We start from the raw sequence: 19,662 nt of genomic DNA, 5'->3' as shown, positions 1-19,662 counted from the left end.
CTCTTTTTTTTAAATGCTTGGCTTTTTATTTATTTATTTATTTATTTATTTATTTATTTATTTTTGGCTGTGTTGGGTCTTCGTTTCTGTGCGTGGGCTTTCTCTAGTTGCGGCGAGCGGGGGCCACTCTTTATCACGGTGCGTGGGCCTCTCACTATCGTGGCCTCTTTTGTTGTGGAGCACAGGCTCCAGACGTGCAGGCTCAGTAGTTGTGGCTCACGGGCCCTGTTGCTCCACGGCATGTGGGATCTTCCCAGGCCAGGGCTCGAACCTGTGTCCCCTGCGCTAGCAGGCAGGTTCTCAACCACTGCGCCACCAGGGAAGCCCTCAATTAATTTTTGTCTAAAATAAAGTCTAGAAACAAACTTCTAATATACTATAGATTGTCTCTAAGAATTATTACTATTCTACTATTAGAATTATAGAAGACTTCTATTTTCAGTTTTCTTATTTATGAAATAAGCATAATATTTATCTCAGGGTTGTTGCAAGTGTTAAATGTATATTATTATGATCATTTTCTAAATTATACATTTCGGACATGTTTGATTTTTAAATAGTAAGCATTTATTACTTTGCTATTCAGAAAAAAATAAATAAAGCATACTTCTTAATAGTAAACATAGAGTAATTTATATCATGTTTCCTAGGCATTTTAGAAACTCTTATGCCAATTAATATTAGAAAAGCATTTAATAGAAAGTGCTATTTTAAAATAACATTTTTGGTATCATGCTTTTAAATGTTGAGTGCATTAAAATTGATTGGAATGCTATTTAAATATTCCTGTAGGATGCTAGTGAACAAAAGACAGAACTTGAAAGACTAAAGCACAGAATAGCAGAAGAAGTCATTAAAATTGAAGAAAGGAAAAACAAAATTGATGATGAATTAAAAGAAGTACAGGTAAGTTAAAAAAAAAAAAGGAAACTGTAAGAGCCATTTACATTTTTGATTACCAACTTTACATAGGAGTTTAAAGCATAAGTCACTTTCTAATAGTATTATCAATGTGGCTTTCACTCAATACTATTTATAAAAGAGAAGCGGGAAGGAAAATCTGCTAGGAGGAGTAAGCAAATTAACTGATGGTTGTTAAAAATAATCTTTGTTTTGTGTGAACCATGTTGTTTTGACTGTAGAGGAAAAAATATTTTGTAGATAAACTCTTAGGCTTTTTCTCTTGAGACTTGATTAAATAAGCAAACAAGTCTTAGCATATAAAGAGCCTCTTGAAAATGGCAAATTGTCTCAAAACAAATTAGATTTTCCAAATTAGACTGTTGTAGTTATGGTGAGAAGAAACTCTTACTTTCTCAATTTGAACATTTTGTACTTTGTGTGTTTCAGGGCATTTTGATATTTGAAGAGAACGGATATTAATAACTAGAGTCATTTTTAATAAAATGACAATAAAACATTATTTGTAAAGAGTTAGTGATTTTTTTATATATATTTTTTGAAAGTAAAAACGCCCTTTTCGTGTTCTAGCCTCTAGTCAATGAAGCTAAACTAGCAGTTGGAAACATTAAGCAAGAATCTCTTTCAGAAATTCGTTCACTGCGTATGCCACCTGATGTAATCAGGGACATTCTTGAAGGAGTTTTAAGAATAATGGGTATCTTTGATACATCTTGGGTGAGCATGAAAAGGTAAGTTTTTGAATTTGTGAAAAATGTTATTTCACCAATGAATTATACATTCTTTTGTATTTTTAAATATTTCTTATATTGCTTCTCAAACTGAATTTCATCTAAGTACCTACCTGGTTACACACTTTCCCCTGATATTTCAAGATGGTCTATGTAATCATATATCAAGATCTATATTTTCCTTTCTCTATAAGTGATTGTTAAAAGTGTCAAAGGAAAACAGGAATGCCTTAAAGTCTTTAAGAACATCTTAATAAACAAATATTTATTTGGTCCTCACACAGTATAGAGCATTGTGTTTACTGTGATTTACTGATGAAGTAAATATAGTCACTATTCTCAAAAAGAATCTTGGATTCTTGGCAGAGACAGAGAGACACAGGGAGCAGGCGAGAGCCCCATAAATTATATAAGAGTGATGTAAACTGGAAGAGAAAAGGCTGATTATTAACTCAGTATGCAATTATGCAGCTTTAGGTTTCACAGTATAACAATGGTATTGTGGTTTGTGCTGTTGTTCAATTCCATTTTAGGACTTAGGCTGATAGTAGAGTTCTTTCTCTATCTGAAATGGGAGAGAAGATTTAGATTGAGGGAGCACTTTAAAATCTTTCTTATAAAGGAGTCAGAATATTTTCTTGCATATCCTAGAATGTATTAGTACCCAGGGGTTCACAAAAAGGGATTTGGGTAGAGTTCAAGATTATAATTCCTTCATTTTATTGCTTCAGTGTATTCACAGAACATTAGAAAAACTGTTGTGCATCTTTCTGGAGATCCTCGTCTATAAAAAATGACGAATGGTACTTTAGAAGCTTAAGTACTTTAAAAGTACCCTATTTTTGGTTAACTAATAGATTAAAAGTATTGTATACACCACTTTGTTAAATTGATATTTTTGTTAAAAATAGCAAACTTTATTTAGCCTTATTTGAAGTACTATGCTTTAATTTCAGTTTCCTTGCAAAGAGAGGTGTGAGAGAAGACATAGCAACCTTTGATGCACGAAATATTCCAAAGGAAATAAGAGAGAGTGTTGAAGAACTTCTTTTTAAAAATAAAGGATCTTTTGATCCAAAGGTAATTTTTAACAGTTGTGCCATAAATTCCCTTTCCATACTATATAATATTCTCCTTGTCAAAATATGATGATTTATCATTATTGATTGTTTAGTTTACCTAAAAACTAAAAGTTCATTATAATAAGTTGTAAGTATTATAGCTGGGAAGCATTTACCAGAAGAATTAGGTAAACTATTGTAGAATCTAGAGGGTTGGGGGAAGGTTTATTATCTTAAGTGGTTTTTGAATCTTATGATCTACTGTCAGCGGTAAGTTCCTAACTAGTCATAACTTCCAACTTGCCTGTATGCTTTTATTTCTTCTAGTATACTTGTCATATAATAACAGATATCTCTCTTGGAATACTTATATCTAATTTCAGCGAACAGTTTAAATTCCATGATTCTGGTCTTTTTTATATCCTTTATTCAAAATGTCATGTACTTCTTCTTTGACACCAATAGCAATTGTTTGAAAATTGCTTTTATCTAGTAAAGATCTATCTTGTATATTGAAGAGAAAGAATTGGTGCTTGAACATCGTTGTGGACGGCACAGGTATTCATTTTAAACGTGGCTGATAATTACTTATGTCAATGAAATGTCATTATATTAAAGATTGTATGTGGTTCAAAACAATTTATTCTTAAGAAAAAATAGTGTATGTATTTTTCACTTAATCAAAATAGCAATTCACTTTATTTTTGCTATAAACCAAAAACTTCATTATTCGGGATAAGTTATTAAACAAATGCTTAAAGAAAATACACTAGAATTAACTTTGCCTTTATTTGAAATTAAGTTAAGATGCAGAATAATTTCTGATGTATTTTTCAGAATGCCAAGCGTGCCAGTACCGCAGCTGCTCCTTTAGCTGCCTGGGTTAAAGCCAATGTCCAGTACTCCCATGTCTTGGAACGAATTCAGCCTTTGGAAACTGAACAGGCAGGATTAGAATCGTAAGTGAAACATAAAATATAAATAGTTCTAGCCTTTATTTTCATCAATCTAATGACCTAGTTATATTATTAGGATTTATTTCTTGTCTGTATCTAAAAAGGCAGCAGACAACACTGAGTCATTTAAATACAAATTAAGAATGTAGATCAAGATGATGGAGTGGAGGATGTGGAGCTCACCTCACCTCACAAACACATCAAAAATACATCTACATGTGGAACAATTATCATGGGAAACTGACTAGAAACTGGCAGAAGAACTGTACAATTAAAGCTGCAAGAAAGATCTGTACATAATTGGGTAGGACAGAAAAAAAGGCATTTGGTCAGGAACTGAGCCCCTAGGAAGGATCTGTAAGAAAGAAAAGTTCTATATGGGTGGACCCTTGACTTGAAGAGCGAGGAGGTTGAGCCACACACTGGGCATACCAGTCCTGGGCTCCTGCGTGGAAGAGACAGTCCCCCTCGCCTGCTGGGAAATCTACTGAGACAGACAGAAGGGCTGGAAAAGCCTAGACTCTACTTGTGAGGAGTGCTCGCATGCTGGCTTGCTAACAAGCAGGGTCGAGAGAGTTTTGCATTAGTGGGTGCTGCCTTACCACTTCCCAATCCGAACGGGCAAACAACCCAGGCCCACTCACTCCATCCCTCATGCAAGATTTGCACACAGACTTGGTCTAGCTATGGAGAGACAGACTCTGGAGGCTGGGGTATGATCCGGTGGAGTCATGGAGGCCATTGTCAGTGTGCACATGAACAGTGCCACAGAAATGCCCAGTGACTAAGCACTGAAGCTCAGGCAGACAGACCTTGAGAGAGACACAGCCCGAGGGACTGGGATGTGGTCCAGGTGGGACGGTAGCAGTTGTCATCAGCATGCTCAGGAGTACAGAGCCTTTCGTCTCCCAGGGAGAGCACCCTGGCTCTGGCTCCACTCACTCCATGCCACAACTTAGCAGTAGATCTGGGGCAGACAGGTTCTGTGAGAACACTGCCACAGAGGCAGCCCAGATCTCTGGTGGCAGTGCAGTCACTTCAATTCCTGCAGCCACGATGCCCCAGCCCTCAGCCCCAGCCTACTTCAGACCATAGCCTTGCACTAGATCTCAGATGAACACAGCAGAGAAAGGGATTCAACCTTGGGCTGCTTCTGAGCAGAAACGTGAATGCCTACACAGGTGATGCATAGGTCCTCTGTGACTGCATGGGCCTTACTTGCTTTAGCAATCACCTCCTTTTGGGCAGGGCTTGAACTCATGGACAGTGGAAACTGATTGAGCCTGACCATCAGGGCTTCTACTCCAACAACTGGGGAGCAGACCTCACCTCTGACAGGGCATTGACAGCCATGGAGCAGAGAAAAAGTCCCACCTCACGTCTTGTACAGGCTCTAGATGCTACAACACCAGCCATACCACCTATCAAGGGGATAATAGCCCACACACCCTGAAGAATGATGTGGCTGGCGTCCAACTGAAACCAGCCCTCACACCAAAAATATTGGATTCACACAGTCTACACAGTGATGTTCCCACATAAAAACACCCCTTCAAGACCACAGCAGATAACTGTTTCTGCTAAATTCATAGAGACAAAGAAAGTTAAGTAAAATGAAAAGAGAGAGGAACTACTTCCAGTTAAAAGAACAAGATAAATCCCCTGTAAGAACAAATAATGAAACAGACCATGCAGCAGTCTACTAGACCCTGATTTCAAAAAGGAGGTAATAAAAATGCTAACTGAATTAAGAAAGATTATCGGTAGAAACACAGATCACTGTAACAAGGACCTAGAAACTATAAAGAGGAGCCAATCAAAAATAGACAATTCAATTCCCAAGATAAAACCAATCTAGAAGCAATGAATAGCAGACTAAATGAGACAAAAGAATAAATAAGTGATCTGGAGATAGAGTAATGGAAATCACCCAATCAGAACAGCAGACAGAAAGACAAATGAAAAAAAAAATGAAATCAACATATCAGATCTATGGGATAATATAAAACATGCTAACCTATGCATAACAGGGGTTTCAGAAGGAGATGAGAGAAGGGGGTTGAAAATGTATTTGAAGAAAATATGGCTGAAGACTTCTCAAACCTAAAGGAGGAAACATACTCAGGTACAGTAAGCACAGAGAGTCCCAAACAAGATGAACCCAAACAGACCCACACTAAATCATATATTAATTAAAATGGCAAAAGTTAAAGAGAGGATTCTAAAGGCAGCAAGAGAAAAACAAAGATTTAGTTACAGGGGAACCACCAAAAGGCTATCAGCTGATTTCTCTGCAGAAACTTTACAGGCTAGTAGGGATGGCATGATATATTCAAAGTACTGAAGGGCAAAGCCTGCAACCTAGGATGCTGTTCCTAGCAAGATTATCATTTGGAATAGAAAGAGAGCTAAAGAATTTTTCAGAGAAGCAAAAACTAAAAGAATTCAGCAATACTAAACCTACCCTAAAAGAAATATTGAAGGGTCTTCTCTAAATAGAAAAGAAGCAAGAATCTGTAGGAAAGGGAAAATCAGAATAGGAAAGGCAAATATATAAAAGGATTCAAGATCACTTTTAAAAACCAATACATAGATTAAAAAATAATAATATAATTGTGAAAGTAATTTTAACTATAATTAACAGTAAAAGGATAAGCATGACAATATAAAATAGGATATCAAAATCACAAAATGTAGGGGAGGGGAGTATAAAAATGTAGATTTTTTAAAAATACGAACTTGAATGACTATCAGTTTAAAGCAAATAGATATAGTTATGGGTCAACATACTTGAACTCCATGGTAACCTCAAATCAGAAACATACAATAGATTCACCAAAACCAAAAAGAAAGAACTCAAGCATACTACAAAAGAAAAACATCAACCCCCTCCCCCTGCCAAAGGAAAAAAAAACTGCACAGAGAAGAACTACAAAACCAACTGGAAAGCAAGGATTAAAATGGCAGTAAATACATAGTTATCAATAATTACTTTAAATGTCACTGGATTAAATGCTCTGATCAAAAGACAGAGTGGCAGATTGGAGGAAAAAAACCAAGAAACTACAATTTGCTGCCTTCAGAAGACTAACATCAGGATGAAAGATACACATAGACTGAAAGGCGATGGAGAAAGAGAATTCATGCAAATGGAAACAACAAGAAAGTGGGGGTAACAATACTCCTATCAGACAAAATAGACTTTAAAACAAAAGCCATATAGAAAGAAAAAGGGCATTATATAATGATAAAGTGATCAATATAAGAAGAGGATATTACACTTGTACTGTAGGAGCACCTAAGTATATAAAACAAATGCTAGAAGACATAAAGGGAGAAATTGACAATGATACAATAATAGTAGGAGTCTTTAACACCCCACTGACATCAATGGACAGATCATCCAGACAGAAAATCAATACGGCAAGAATGTTCCTAAATGATACAATAGAGCAGTTGGACTTAATTGATGTCTACAGGGCACTACATCCAAAACAAAAAACAAAAACAGAATACATGTTCCTTTCAAGCTCACATAGAAGATTCTCTAGGATAGATAACATACTAGATCACAGAACAAGCCTCAACAAATTTAAGAGGTTAGATATTATTTCAAGCATCTTTTCTGACCACAGTGGTATGGAACTAGAAATAAACTACAGAAAGCAAAATAGGAAAAAACACATGGAGACAAAACAACAAGCTACTAAAAAGACAGTGGCTCAACAATGAAATCAAAGAATAAATCAGAAAATACCTTGAGACAAATGACAATGAAAACACAACCTTACAAAATCTATGGGATGCAGCAAAACAGTTTTAAGAGGGAAATTTATAGTGATATACAGGCCTTCCTCAAGTAACAAGAAAAATCTCAAACAACCTAACCTACCACCAAAATGAATAAGAAAGAAGGATAAACAAAATCCAAAGTTAACAGAAGGAACAAAATAATAAAGTTCAAGGGGAAATAAATAAAATAAGAGATAAAAAAATAATAGAAAAGATCAATAAAACCAAGAGCTGGTAGTTTGAAAAGGTAAATCAACAAACCTCCAGAGAGACTCACCAAGAACAAAAGAGAAATGACTCCAATAAATAAAATAATAAATGAAAGAGGAGAAATAACAACTGATACCAGAGAAATACAAAAAATTATAAGAATACCATGAACAGTTTTATACTAACAAATTAGACAATCTAGAAGAAATGAACAAGTTTCTAGGAACATACAGCCTGCCAAAATTGAGTCAAGAAGAAATGGATAACTTGAACAGACTGATCACTAGAAGTGCAGTAGAATATGTAATAATAATAAAAAAAAAAAACCTCCTTGCAAACAAAAGCCCTGGAGTGGATGGCTTCACTGGGAAATTCTACCAAACATACAAGGAGGAACTCATACCAGTCCTTCTAAAACTATTACAAAAAATTGAAGAGGAGGGAACACTTCCAAATTCAATCTATGAGCCCACTGTTATCCTGATGCCAAAACCAGACAAAGACACTACAAAAAAAGAAATTTACAGGCCAATATCTTTGATGAATTTAGACGTAAAAGTCTTCAGCAAAATATTAGCAAATTGAATCCAACAATACATGAAAAGGATCATACACCAAGATAAAGTTGGGTTCATTCCAGGATCACAAGGATGGTTCAAAATATGTGAATCAGTCAGTGTGATACACCACATTAACAAAAGCAAAGACAGAAACCACATCATCATCTCAATAGCTGCAGAAAAAGCATTTGACAAAGTTCAATATCCATTCATGATAAAAACTCTCACCCAAATGGGTATATAGGGAACATATCTGAACATAATAAAAGCCATTTATGACAGACCCATAGCCAACATAATACTCAATGGTGAAAAGCTGAAAGGCTTCCCGGTAAATGCAAGAACAAGACTAGGATATCCACTCTCACCAGTTCTATTCAACATTGTAGTGGAAGACCTAACTACAGCAGTCAGACAAGAAAAAGAAGTAAAAGGTTTACGAATTGGAAGGAAAGATTGAAAACTGTCACTACTTCAGATAACATGATACTCTATAAAGAGAACCCCAAAGTCTCCACACAAAATCTATTAGAACTAATAAATGAGTTCAGAAAGGTAGTAGGATACAAGATTAATACATGGAAATTTGTTGTGTTTCTTTACATTAACAAATATCAGAAAGAGAAAGCAAAAAAAGAAAAAAATCCTGTTTAAAATCGTGTCAAAAAAAGTAAAATACCTAGGAATAAACTTAACTGAGGAGGTGAAAGACATATATGCTGAAAGCTGTAAAACATTGGTATAAAGTAAATTGAGGATGATTCAAAGAGACAAAAAGATATCCAATGCTCTTGGATTGGAGGAATTAATATTGTTAAAATGACTGTGCTACCCAAAGTAATATACAGATTTAATGCAATCTCTATCAAAATACTCATGACATTTTTCACAGAACTAGAACAAATAATCCTAAAATTTATATGGAACTCCAAAAGACCCAGAATTGCCAAAGCAATCCTGAGGAAAAAGAATAAAGTTGGAGGCATACCCCTTCCAGACCTCAGACTATACTACAAAGCTATAGTAATCAAAACAGTGTAATATTGGCACAAAAACAGACATATAGATCAATGGAACAGAATAGACAGCCCAGAAATAAACCCATGCACCCATGGTCTATGACAAACGAGACAAGAATATACAATGGAGAAAAGACAGTTTCTTTAACAAGTGGTGTTGGGAAAGCTGGACAGCTACATGTAAATCAATGAAATTAGAACACTCCCTCACACCATATACAAAAATAAACTCAAAATAATTTAAAGACCTAAATATAAGACATGGCACATAAAACTCCTAGAAGAGAACATAGGCAAAAACATTTTCTGACATAAATCATAGCAATATTTTCTTGGATCAGTCACATAAGGCAAAAGAAATAAAAGCAAAAATAAACAAATGGCACCTAATCAAACTGAAGAGCTTTTGCACAGCAAAGGAAACCATCAACAAAATGAAAAGAAAACCTACAGAATGGGAAAAAAATATTTGCAAGCAGTGTGACTGACAAGGGGTAAATATGCAAACAATTCATACAACTCATTAACAAAAATTTAAACAACCCAATAAAAAAATGGGCAGAAGGCCTAAATAGACATTTCTCCAAAGAAGACATACAAATGGCCAACAGGCACATGAAAAGATGCTCATCATCACTTATTATTAGAGAAATGCAAATCAAAACCCCAATGAGGTATCACCTCACACAAGTCAGAATGGATATCATCAAAAAGTCCACAAATAATAAATGCCGGAGAGGGTGTGGAGAAAGGGAACCCTCCTACACTGTTGGTGGGAATGTAAACTGGTGCAGCCACTATGGAAAACAGTATGGAGGTTCCTTAAAAAACTAAAAGTAGAGCTACCATATGATCTTGCAATCCCACTCCTGGGCATATATCTGGAGAAAACCAGAATTTGAAAAGATACATGCACCTCAGAGTTCATTGCAGCACTGTTTACAATAGCCAAAACATGGAAGCCACCTAAATGTCCATCGACAGATGAATGGATAAAGAAGATACACAAAATGAATCTATATACAAAATGGAAGCAGACTTACAGACATATAATACAAATTTATGGTTACGAAAGGAGAGAGAGAGTGAGGGATAGGTTAGGCATATATTATTAAAAGACATAGACTATTATACATAAAATAGATAAGCAACAAGGTTTTACTATATAGCACAGGGAATTTTATTCAATATCTTATAATCTGCAATGGAATATAATCTGCAAAAAAAAAAAACTGGATCACTATGCTGTACACCTGAAACTAACACAGTATTGTAAATTAACTATACATCATTAAAGAAAAAAAAAAGTTAAACAGAACAAAAAAAGAAAAAGCAATTAAAAGATGTATAGCAGAATCAACTCACTTTTTTCCTCCTCTGTTTTGTTGGAAAGATAAGTTGGTAGAAGTTCCTTTAGAAAGAGCCAAAATTTTGTGAAGGAATACTGTCAAAGTACAAAAAGTAGGTTTTAGAAATTTAGAGCTTTTATATTTTTTTCTCTAAGTTTTAGGAAACTTTTAGTATATTATTTCCAAAACATTATCTGGCAGGTGTGGGGAAAATTTAACGATTTACTTTTGGGGCTTAAACTTTTAATTTGCTATTGTTACTAAGTTAGTATTATATTTTATCTCATTTGTTCTAAATGCAGACTAAGAGATATGTTATGTTCATGATCATTCACCTTTTGAAATTATCTATTACTTCTTACTCTACACAAGGATATTTTTAGCTGCCTAAGTTTCTTATTTTTTTCAATATAATTACATGAAATGTTTGTGTTAAATCATATTAAATATGATTATATATTTTGAATATATAAATATTTTTTACAGCTTGGATATATCATGTTTTATGAGTATATTTCCTTTCTTGTATACCTTTTGTTATGCTTAATAATTGCCTTATTTTTTCAATTGATTATTTTTTTCTGTTTATGTATCACATATTTATCCATAGTCTTTTTGTCAGACCCTAAAACGTATTTGGAATCTATGTGTTCTATTTAATTTTTTCTTAGTACTCTCCTACTTAGAGCCTTTTGTCCTCCTGTTTCAAGGTGAGTTAATTCTTCCCCAGGCCTGCAGTCTACAGCTTAAGTTATCTTGAGATTGCTTTTCACCATTATTCTGGGGTTATATTTGTCTCTTTTCTGATCATATTCTCTTATTTTGGGTCTTTGTCTTTCTCTGTCTTAGTTAGTCCCTCATTTTTCTGGAACACATCCTCCATAGTAGCTTCTTAAGCAAGATTATATGGGATGAAAAATATTTTGAGATTTGCATGTCTAAAATTATCTGTATTATACTATTATATGTGATCATAACTGGGCTGGGTTTAAAATACTAGACTAGAAATAGATTAATCTCATGATTTTGAAGGCCTTATTCTATTATAGTAGTTCTCAAAATGTGGTCCCTGAACCAGCAGCATCAATGTTACCTGGGAAATTGTTAAAAGAGCAAATTTTTGATCTCCATCAAGGCTTATTGAATCAGATATGCTGGGGAATGAGACCTTGCAATCTGTGTTTAGACAAAAACTCAAGTTGATTTGTGCAATGCACAAATGCCCAGCAGTGCATGGCAGTGTGGACTGGCCATTTGATGACAACTTCTCAATATTTGTGGGTATTTTTGAGAGGGGTAAGCCAGTCATTTCTCTAGAAGAATCCTAATACCTTCTGCCTAGGGATTAAGTAGGGGTGGTTGGGGATGGGTAAGGGGCATAAGGTTTGACTTTCAGGGATGTATGTAGAGGATAGTCTGCTCTCAATGCAGGAGGGATTCTGAGGTCAAATGTTGTATTATCAATTATTAAACAATCTTCTGTATTTAGCTCTATTATTTTCTTCAGAGGTACCTGTTGTCTACATTTCCTGAACATTTTTGAATACTTCTTTTCACCTATCTTCCTGCAGTCATTTAACTTTTGCCCTTTTGTATTTTGGTATGTCAGTTATCACCTTTCAAAATTTTATTAAAATTACTCCTTCATAGTACTTTTCTCTTTCTTTGTCTTTATTCTTGTGCGTGTATGTTTTAATTTATTCCCTTGGTTTCATTTTAGTAGGATTTTAGAAGGGATAGAAGATAAGTGAATACTTTTAGTCTTCCATTTTTATCTAGAAATCTATGGGCACAAGTGTTTTAAAATATAGATTCCTGGAAGTGGTATGGTTAGGTCAGAGAATACACTTAATTATAGCATGGCTTTTCAAATCAAATTCTAGGTGAAGGTATTATAACTACTGAATTATTGATAGTTTTCATTGTCATTTATTTACTGCACAATTACATTTTAAGGTGCTGTTGTGGCTTTTTGTTGATAACTAAAGTAGAATGACTTATAAAATTGAATTATATTTTAGAAATTTGCGGAAAACTGAAGACAGAAAAAGGAAACTAGAGGAGCTTCTTAATTCTGTTGGTCAAACAGTGTCAGAACTCAAAGAAAAGTAAGTTAAGTTTTGAAATGTATTTTGAATATTTGAAAACATACCTCAACTAATACTTAAATTTTGAAAATCTTAGTTATAATCACTGTCTTAATTTTTTGGTATCTCTAAAAGGGGGAAGGATGTAAAATAATATAGAATGTCTTCCTTTTTAAAAACATTTAATAAGAACAAAAATATTTTAAGTTTCTATATTCCCAAGCATTGGAAAATTGAGCAGGAAGAATTGAATGTAATGTGTTAATGCTGGGAGTGTTTACATTTGGTATTCCCATTTCTTTATAATTTTGACTTCAAGATTTTAGACTCCTTTATTTCAGATGATGCTATAGGACCACCTATTCCATAATATTTCCAGAGGTATATGATCATGTTAAAAAATTTTTGTCTTTTTAACTTTGCCCTTTTTGGTATTAAAAAATATTCCTTCATGCAAATATTATTCTCAAATTTAAGAAGCATTTATGAATGTGATTAATCTTAAAACCTTGCATGTACCTCTGTGTTCCTGTGATTGCTTTTTAATATAGGCTAGAAAATATTGGTATGGGAATTATTATAAATGTGGAAGCATTTTCCTTTAAGAATTGTGAAGATTGGAAAACTGGAGAATGTGTCATTAAATATAGCATATGTTATCACTTGCTTTCAGTTTTATGAGAGTAAAACTTTTCTATAAACATATTTTTTCTTTAAGTGGTGTGTTATGTATCCTTTTCTTTCTTATGAAAGAAATACAAATTATTGCACCAAGAAAAAATTCATCAGACTGAAAACTGAATTTTTTTTTCTCTACAGCATTAGAAAACAGTTATCTCTTTTACATTTATATATGTTTATTTATAGAGAATAAACAAAAAAATCTTCAAACCCATAAATTCAATGTTTTTCATATTCCTGAATGTTTTTTATGTTAGACATACAGAAATGAAATCACATAATTTCCTTCCTGGTATAATTAGAGAAGTATAAGGAAAATAATATATTATTTTCAGTGTTACATGCTCAGAATCAGTGCTTAATAATACTCAGATAATTGTCAAATATTTATTGAGTTGTTAGCTTATGATACCAATGTTTGACTCCATTTGTTAGTCATTTGCATGTGTCAGGTGTTGTCCTAGTCACTTTACGTATTCATCATTTTTAATACTTAAAACAACACTGAGAGGTGGATATTCTTACATTTTGCAGACTAGGAAGCTAAAGATTGGAAAAATTTATTTGCCTAAGTTAAGCAGTTAGTAAATGACTAAGCAAGCATTAGATCTTGTATTTGTCTGACTCCATAAAGTTCCTTTTCTTAGTCACTACACTATACTACCAGTATTTTGGAAGGATTATTATGAAAACCTTCTGAATAATATTACTGAGGACCTTGTGGATAATGTGACTGAGGAATTGAATTTTTAATTTTATTTATGTGGCTACCATTTTGGACAAGTGACTCCTAGAGTCTTATGTCTAGGGAAGGGAGGAATAGAGCACTTAGAGAGGCAATAAAAGTACTGTAAAATGCCTGGAACTTAATATCAGACACAGCCATATATGAATTTTAGATCCTCTGCTTACTGTTGGGGAGACCTGTGCAATAATCTGTTTGGATTTAAGTCTCCATATATATAAAATGAGAATTGTAATACTTATTTTCAACTATTCTGAGAATTGGCAGAATCCTGAGCATTTTGAAGGCACTTACATATTTGTCGAAGGACTAAGTAATAGGAATATTACTATTATATTTAATAAAATAATATATATGTACAAGTATTTTTAAGGAAAATAATTTAAAAGTTTTAAACTTTAGCAAATGGGCACATAGGGAGAGAACATATCTGATGGGCTGAATATATCAGGTGAGTTTTAAGATTTTATTTATATTTTTGATAGGTATATATTTGAGGGAATTAGAGTGAGGGATGAGATAGGGATAAGGAAGGAGGTGGAGAGTATTCTAGGCAAACGGAACATCCTGTTGAAGGGCACAGCAGATAAAAGATAGGGCATTTTCTGAGAATACAAAATTCTTCAGATGTTGACATATAGTTTTACTGAACTGAGTAAAATGAAATAAAACTGAAAAGATAGATCAATATTATGACTGGGCCTTTGAATGTCATATTCATAAGTTTATACATAATGTAGTAGGACATTAAGGCCCTGTGAGAATGTTCCCCTTTAAATGTATGTGTTGGTATTGTGTCTCTTACATTAATGATATTTTATATGCAAATATTATCAATATTATAGTTAATTAAATTATTGTATAAAAGTTCACTTTACTATATAAGCATAATTTAATTAAATCTATCTTAAATCCAGTTGTCTTTAATTAAACTTTAATGTTTTCATAGATTTCAGAGCAGGACTTCAGAAGCTGCCAAACTTGAAGCTGAAGTAAGCAAAGCACAAGAAACAATTAAAGCTGCAGAAGTCTTGATTAATCAGCTTGACAGAGAACACAAGAGATGGAATGCGCAGGTTTGTTTGAAAGAGAGGTCATAAAGAGGCATTGTTTAAAACACAGGAAATGTGTAAGATAATGTATTTGTTAACAAAATGAAAAGGAAAACATATCCATTAAATTTCAGCCCTGGCTTAGGATAAATTATCTAGATATTAATGGCCATGATGTGAATTAATCTTTTTTTTTTTTAACATCTTTATTGGAGTATAATTGCTTTACACTGGTGAGTTAGTTTCTGCTGTATAACAAAGTGAATCAGCTATACATAAACATATATCCCCATATCTCCTCCTACTTGCGGCTCCCTCCCACACTTCCTATCCCACCCCTCTAGGTGGGTGGACACAAAGCACCGAGCTGATCTCCCTGTGCTATGTGACTGCTTCCCACTAGCTATCTGTTTTACATTTGGTAGTGTATATATGTCCATGCCACTCTATCACTTCGTCCCAGCTTACTCTTCCCCCTCCCTGTGTCCTCAAGTCCATTCTCTATGTCTGCGTCTTTATTCCTGTCCTGCCCCTAGGTTCTTCAGAACCATTTTTTTTAGATTCCATATATGTATGTTAGCATACGGTATTTGTTTTTCTCTTTCTGACTTACTTCACTCCGTAACAGTATCTATGTCCATCTACCTCATTACAAATAACTCAGTTTCATTTCTTTTTATGCCTGAGGAATATTCCATTGTATATATGTGCCACATCTTCTGTATCCATTCATCTGTTGATGGACACTTAGGTTGCTTACATGTCCTGTATATTGTAAATAGTGCTGCAATGAACATTGTGGTACATGTCTCTTTTTGAATTATGGTTTTCTCAGGGTATATGCCCAGTAGTGGGATTGCTGGGTCGTATTGTAGTTCTCCTTGTAGACTTTCCACCATTTTATATTCTTGCCTCCTTTACCAAAAATAAGGTGACCATATGTGCGTGGGTTGATCTCTGGGCTTTCTATCCTGTTCCATTGATCTATATTTCTGTTTTTGTGGCAATACCATTCTGTCTTGATTACTGTGGCTTTGTAGTATAGTCTGAAGACAGGGAGCCTGATTCCTCCAGCTCCAGTTTTCTTTCTCAAGATTGCTTTGGCTATTCGGGGTCTTTCGTGTTTCCATAAAAATTGTGAAATTTTTTGTTCTAGTTCTGTGAAAAATGCCATTGGTAGTTTGATAGGGATTGCACTGAATCTGTAGATTGCTTTGGGTGGTATAGTCATTTTCACAAAGTTGATTCTTCCAATCCAAGCACAAGTATATCTCTCCATCTGTTTCTATCATCTTTAATTTCTTTCATCAGTGTCTTAGAGTTTTCTGCATACAGGTCTTTTGTCTCCTTAGGTAGGTTTATTCCTAGGTATTTTATTCTTTTTGTTGCAATGGTAAATGGGAGTATTTCTTTAATTTCTCTTTCAGATTTTTCATCATTAGTGTATAGGAATGCAGGAGATTTCTGTGAATTAATTTTGTATCCTGCTACTTTACCAAATTCATTGATTAGCTCTAGTAGTTTTCTGGTAGCATCATTGCGATTCTCTATGAATAGTATGTCATCTGCAAACAGTGACAGTTTTATTTCTTCTTTTCCGATTTGAATTCGTTTTCTTTCTTTTTCTTGTCTGATTGCTGTGGCTAAAACTTCCAAAACTATGTTGAATAAGAGTGGTGAGAGTGGGCAACCTGTCTTGTTCCTGATCTTAGTGGAAATGGTTTCAGTTTTTCACCATTGAGAATGATGTTGGCTGTGGGTTTGTCATATATGGACTTTATTACGTTGAGGTAAGTTCCCTCTATACCTATGTTCTGTAGAGTTTTTATAAGTGGGTGTTGAATTTTGTCGAAAGCTTTTTCTGCATCTATTGAGATGATCATATGGTTTTCTCCTTCAATTCGTTAATATGCTTTATCACATTGATTGATTTGCGTATATTGAAGAATCGTTGCATTACTGGAATAAACCCCACTTGATCAGGGTGTATGATCCTTTTAATGTGCTGCTGGATTCTGTTTGCTAGTATTTTGTTGAGGATTTTTGCATTTATGTTTATCAGTGATATTGGTCTAATTTTCTTTTTTGGTGACATCTTTGGTTTTGTTATCAGGGTGATGGTGGCCTCGTACGATGAGTTTAGGAGAGTTCCTCCCTCTACTATATTTTGGAAGAGGTTCAGAAGGATAGGTGTTAGCTCTTCTCTAAATGTTTAATAGAATTTGCCTGTGAATCCATTGGGTCCTGAGCTTTTGTTTGTTGGAAGATTTTTTTTTTTTTTTGCGGTACGTGGACCTCTCACTGTTGTGGCCTCTCCCGTTGCAGAGCACAGGCTCTGGACGCGCAGGCTCAGCGGCCATGGCTCATGGGCCCAGCCGCTCTGCGGCATATGGGATCTTCCCGGACCAGGGCACGAACCCATGTCCCCTGCATCGGTAGGCGGACTCTCAACACTGTGCCACCAGGGAAGCCCTGTTGGAAGATTTTTAATCACAGTTTCAATTTCAGTGCTTGTGATTGGCCTGTTTATATTTTCTGTTTCTTCCTGGTTCAGTTTCGGGAGGTTGTGCTTTTCTAAGAATTTGTTCATTTCTTCCAAGTTGTCCATATCATTGGCATGTAGTTGCTTGTAGTAATCTCTTATGATCCTCTGTTTTTCTGCAGTGTCAGTTGTTACTTCTGCTTTTTCATTTCTAATTCTGTTGATTTGAGTCTTCTCCCTTTTATTCTTGATGAGTCTGGCTAATGGTTTATCAATTTTGTTTATCTTCTCAAAGAACCAGCTTTTAGTTTTATTGATCTTAGCTATTTTTTTCTCCATTTCTTTATCATTTATTTCTAATCTGATATTTATGATTTCTTTCCTTCTGTTAACTTTGGGATTTTTTTGTTCTTCTTTCTCTAATTGCTTAAGGTGTAACTTTAGGTTGTTTATTTGAGATATTTCTTGTTTCTTGAGGTAGGATTATATTGCTATAAACCTCCCTCTTAGAACTGCTTTTGCTGCATCCCCTAGGTTTTGGGTCATAGTGTTTTCATTGTCACTTGTTTCTAGGTTTTTTCCTTTGATTTATTCAATGATCTCTTGGTTATTTAGTAGTGTATTGTTTAGCCTTCATGTGTTTGTATTTTTCACAGATTTTTTCCTGTAGTTGATATCTAGTTTCATAGCATTGTGGTCGGAAAAGATACTTGATACGATTTCAATTTTCTTAAATTTACCAAGGCTTGATTTGTGACCCATGGTATGATCTATCCTGGAGAATATTCCATTAGCACTTGAGAAGAAAGAGTATTCTGTTGTTTTTGGATGGAATGTCCTTTAAATATAAATTAAGTCCATCTTGTTTAAGTTATCATTTAATGTTTGTGTTTCCTTTTTTATTTTCATTTTGGATGATCTATCCATTGGTGCAAGTGGGATGTTAAAGTTCCCTACTATGATTGTGTTACTATCGATTTCCCTGTTTATGGCTGTTAGTATTCGCCTTAAGTATTGAGGTGCTCCTATGTGGGGTGCATAAATATTTACAATTGTTATATCTTCTTCTTGGATTGATCCCTTGATCATTATGTAGTGTCCTTCTTTGTCTCTTGTAATAGTCTTTATTTTAAAGTCTATTTTGTCTGATACGAGAATTGCTACTCCATCTTCCTTCTGATTTGTATTTGCATGGAATATCTTTTTCCATCCCCTCACTTTCAGTTTGTATGTGTCCCTAGGTCTGAAGTGGGTCTGTTGTAGACTGCATATATATAGGTCTTGTTTTTGTACCCATTCAGGTGTCTGTGTGTTTTGGTTGGAGCACTTAATCCATTTACATTTAAGGTAGTTATCAATATATGTGTTCGTATTACCATTTTATTAATTGTTTGGGGTTATTGTAGGTCTTTCCTTCTCTTGTGTTTCCTGCCTAGAGAAGTTCCTTTAGGATTTGTTGTTAAACTGGTTTGATGGTGCTAAATGCTCTTAGCTTTCGCTTGTCTGTAAAGGTTTAATTTCTCCATCGAATCTGAATGAGATCCTTTCTGGGTAGAGTAATCTTGGTTGTAGGTTTTTCTCTCATCACTTTAAATATGTCCTCCCACTCCCTTCTGGTTTGCAGAGTTTCTGCTGAAAGATCAGCTGTTAACCTTATGGGGATTCCCTTGTTTGTTATTTGTTGCTTTTTCCTTGCTGCTTTTAATATTTTTTATTTGTATTTCATTTTTAATAGTTTGATTAATATGTGTCATGGAGTATTTTTCCTTGGATTTATCCTGTATGGGACTCTCTGCACTTCCTGGACTTGATTGACTATTTCCTTTCCCATATTAGGGAAGTTTTCAACTATAGTCTCTTCAAATATTTTCTCAGTCCCTCTCTTTTTCTCTTCTTCTTCTGGGACCCCTATAATTCAAATGTTGGTGCATTTAATGTTGTCCCAGAGGTCTATGAGACTGTCTTCAATTCTTTTCGTTCTTTTTTCTTTATTCTGCTATGCAACAGTGATTTCCA

At 34.5% G+C, this 19,662-nt stretch overlaps 1 protein-coding gene across 1 annotated transcript in view; it reads left to right on the top strand.

The window, feature by feature from the left end:
• Positions 1-19,662, top strand: part of DYNC2H1 (dynein cytoplasmic 2 heavy chain 1) — a 373,792-nt gene that overhangs the window by 125,044 nt on the left and 229,086 nt on the right. The window contains exons 56-61 of the mRNA XM_027095669.1: positions 793-906; positions 1,492-1,652; positions 2,609-2,732; positions 3,551-3,672; positions 12,621-12,707; positions 15,062-15,188. Coding sequence (XP_026951470.1) covers positions 793-906; positions 1,492-1,652; positions 2,609-2,732; positions 3,551-3,672; positions 12,621-12,707; positions 15,062-15,188 — 735 coding nt within the window. The remainder of the gene's footprint in view (positions 1-792; positions 907-1,491; positions 1,653-2,608; positions 2,733-3,550; positions 3,673-12,620; positions 12,708-15,061; positions 15,189-19,662) is intronic.

Source organism: Aethalodelphis obliquidens, unplaced genomic scaffold (assembly GCF_003676395.1).
Source record: "Aethalodelphis obliquidens isolate GAN/ISIS:26980383/991018 unplaced genomic scaffold, ASM367639v1 scaffold93, whole genome shotgun sequence".
Lineage (NCBI taxonomy): Eukaryota > Metazoa > Chordata > Mammalia > Artiodactyla > Delphinidae > Aethalodelphis > Aethalodelphis obliquidens.
The sequence above is the reverse complement of the archived record's forward strand: the minus strand, read 5'-3'. Positions and strand labels throughout refer to the sequence as shown.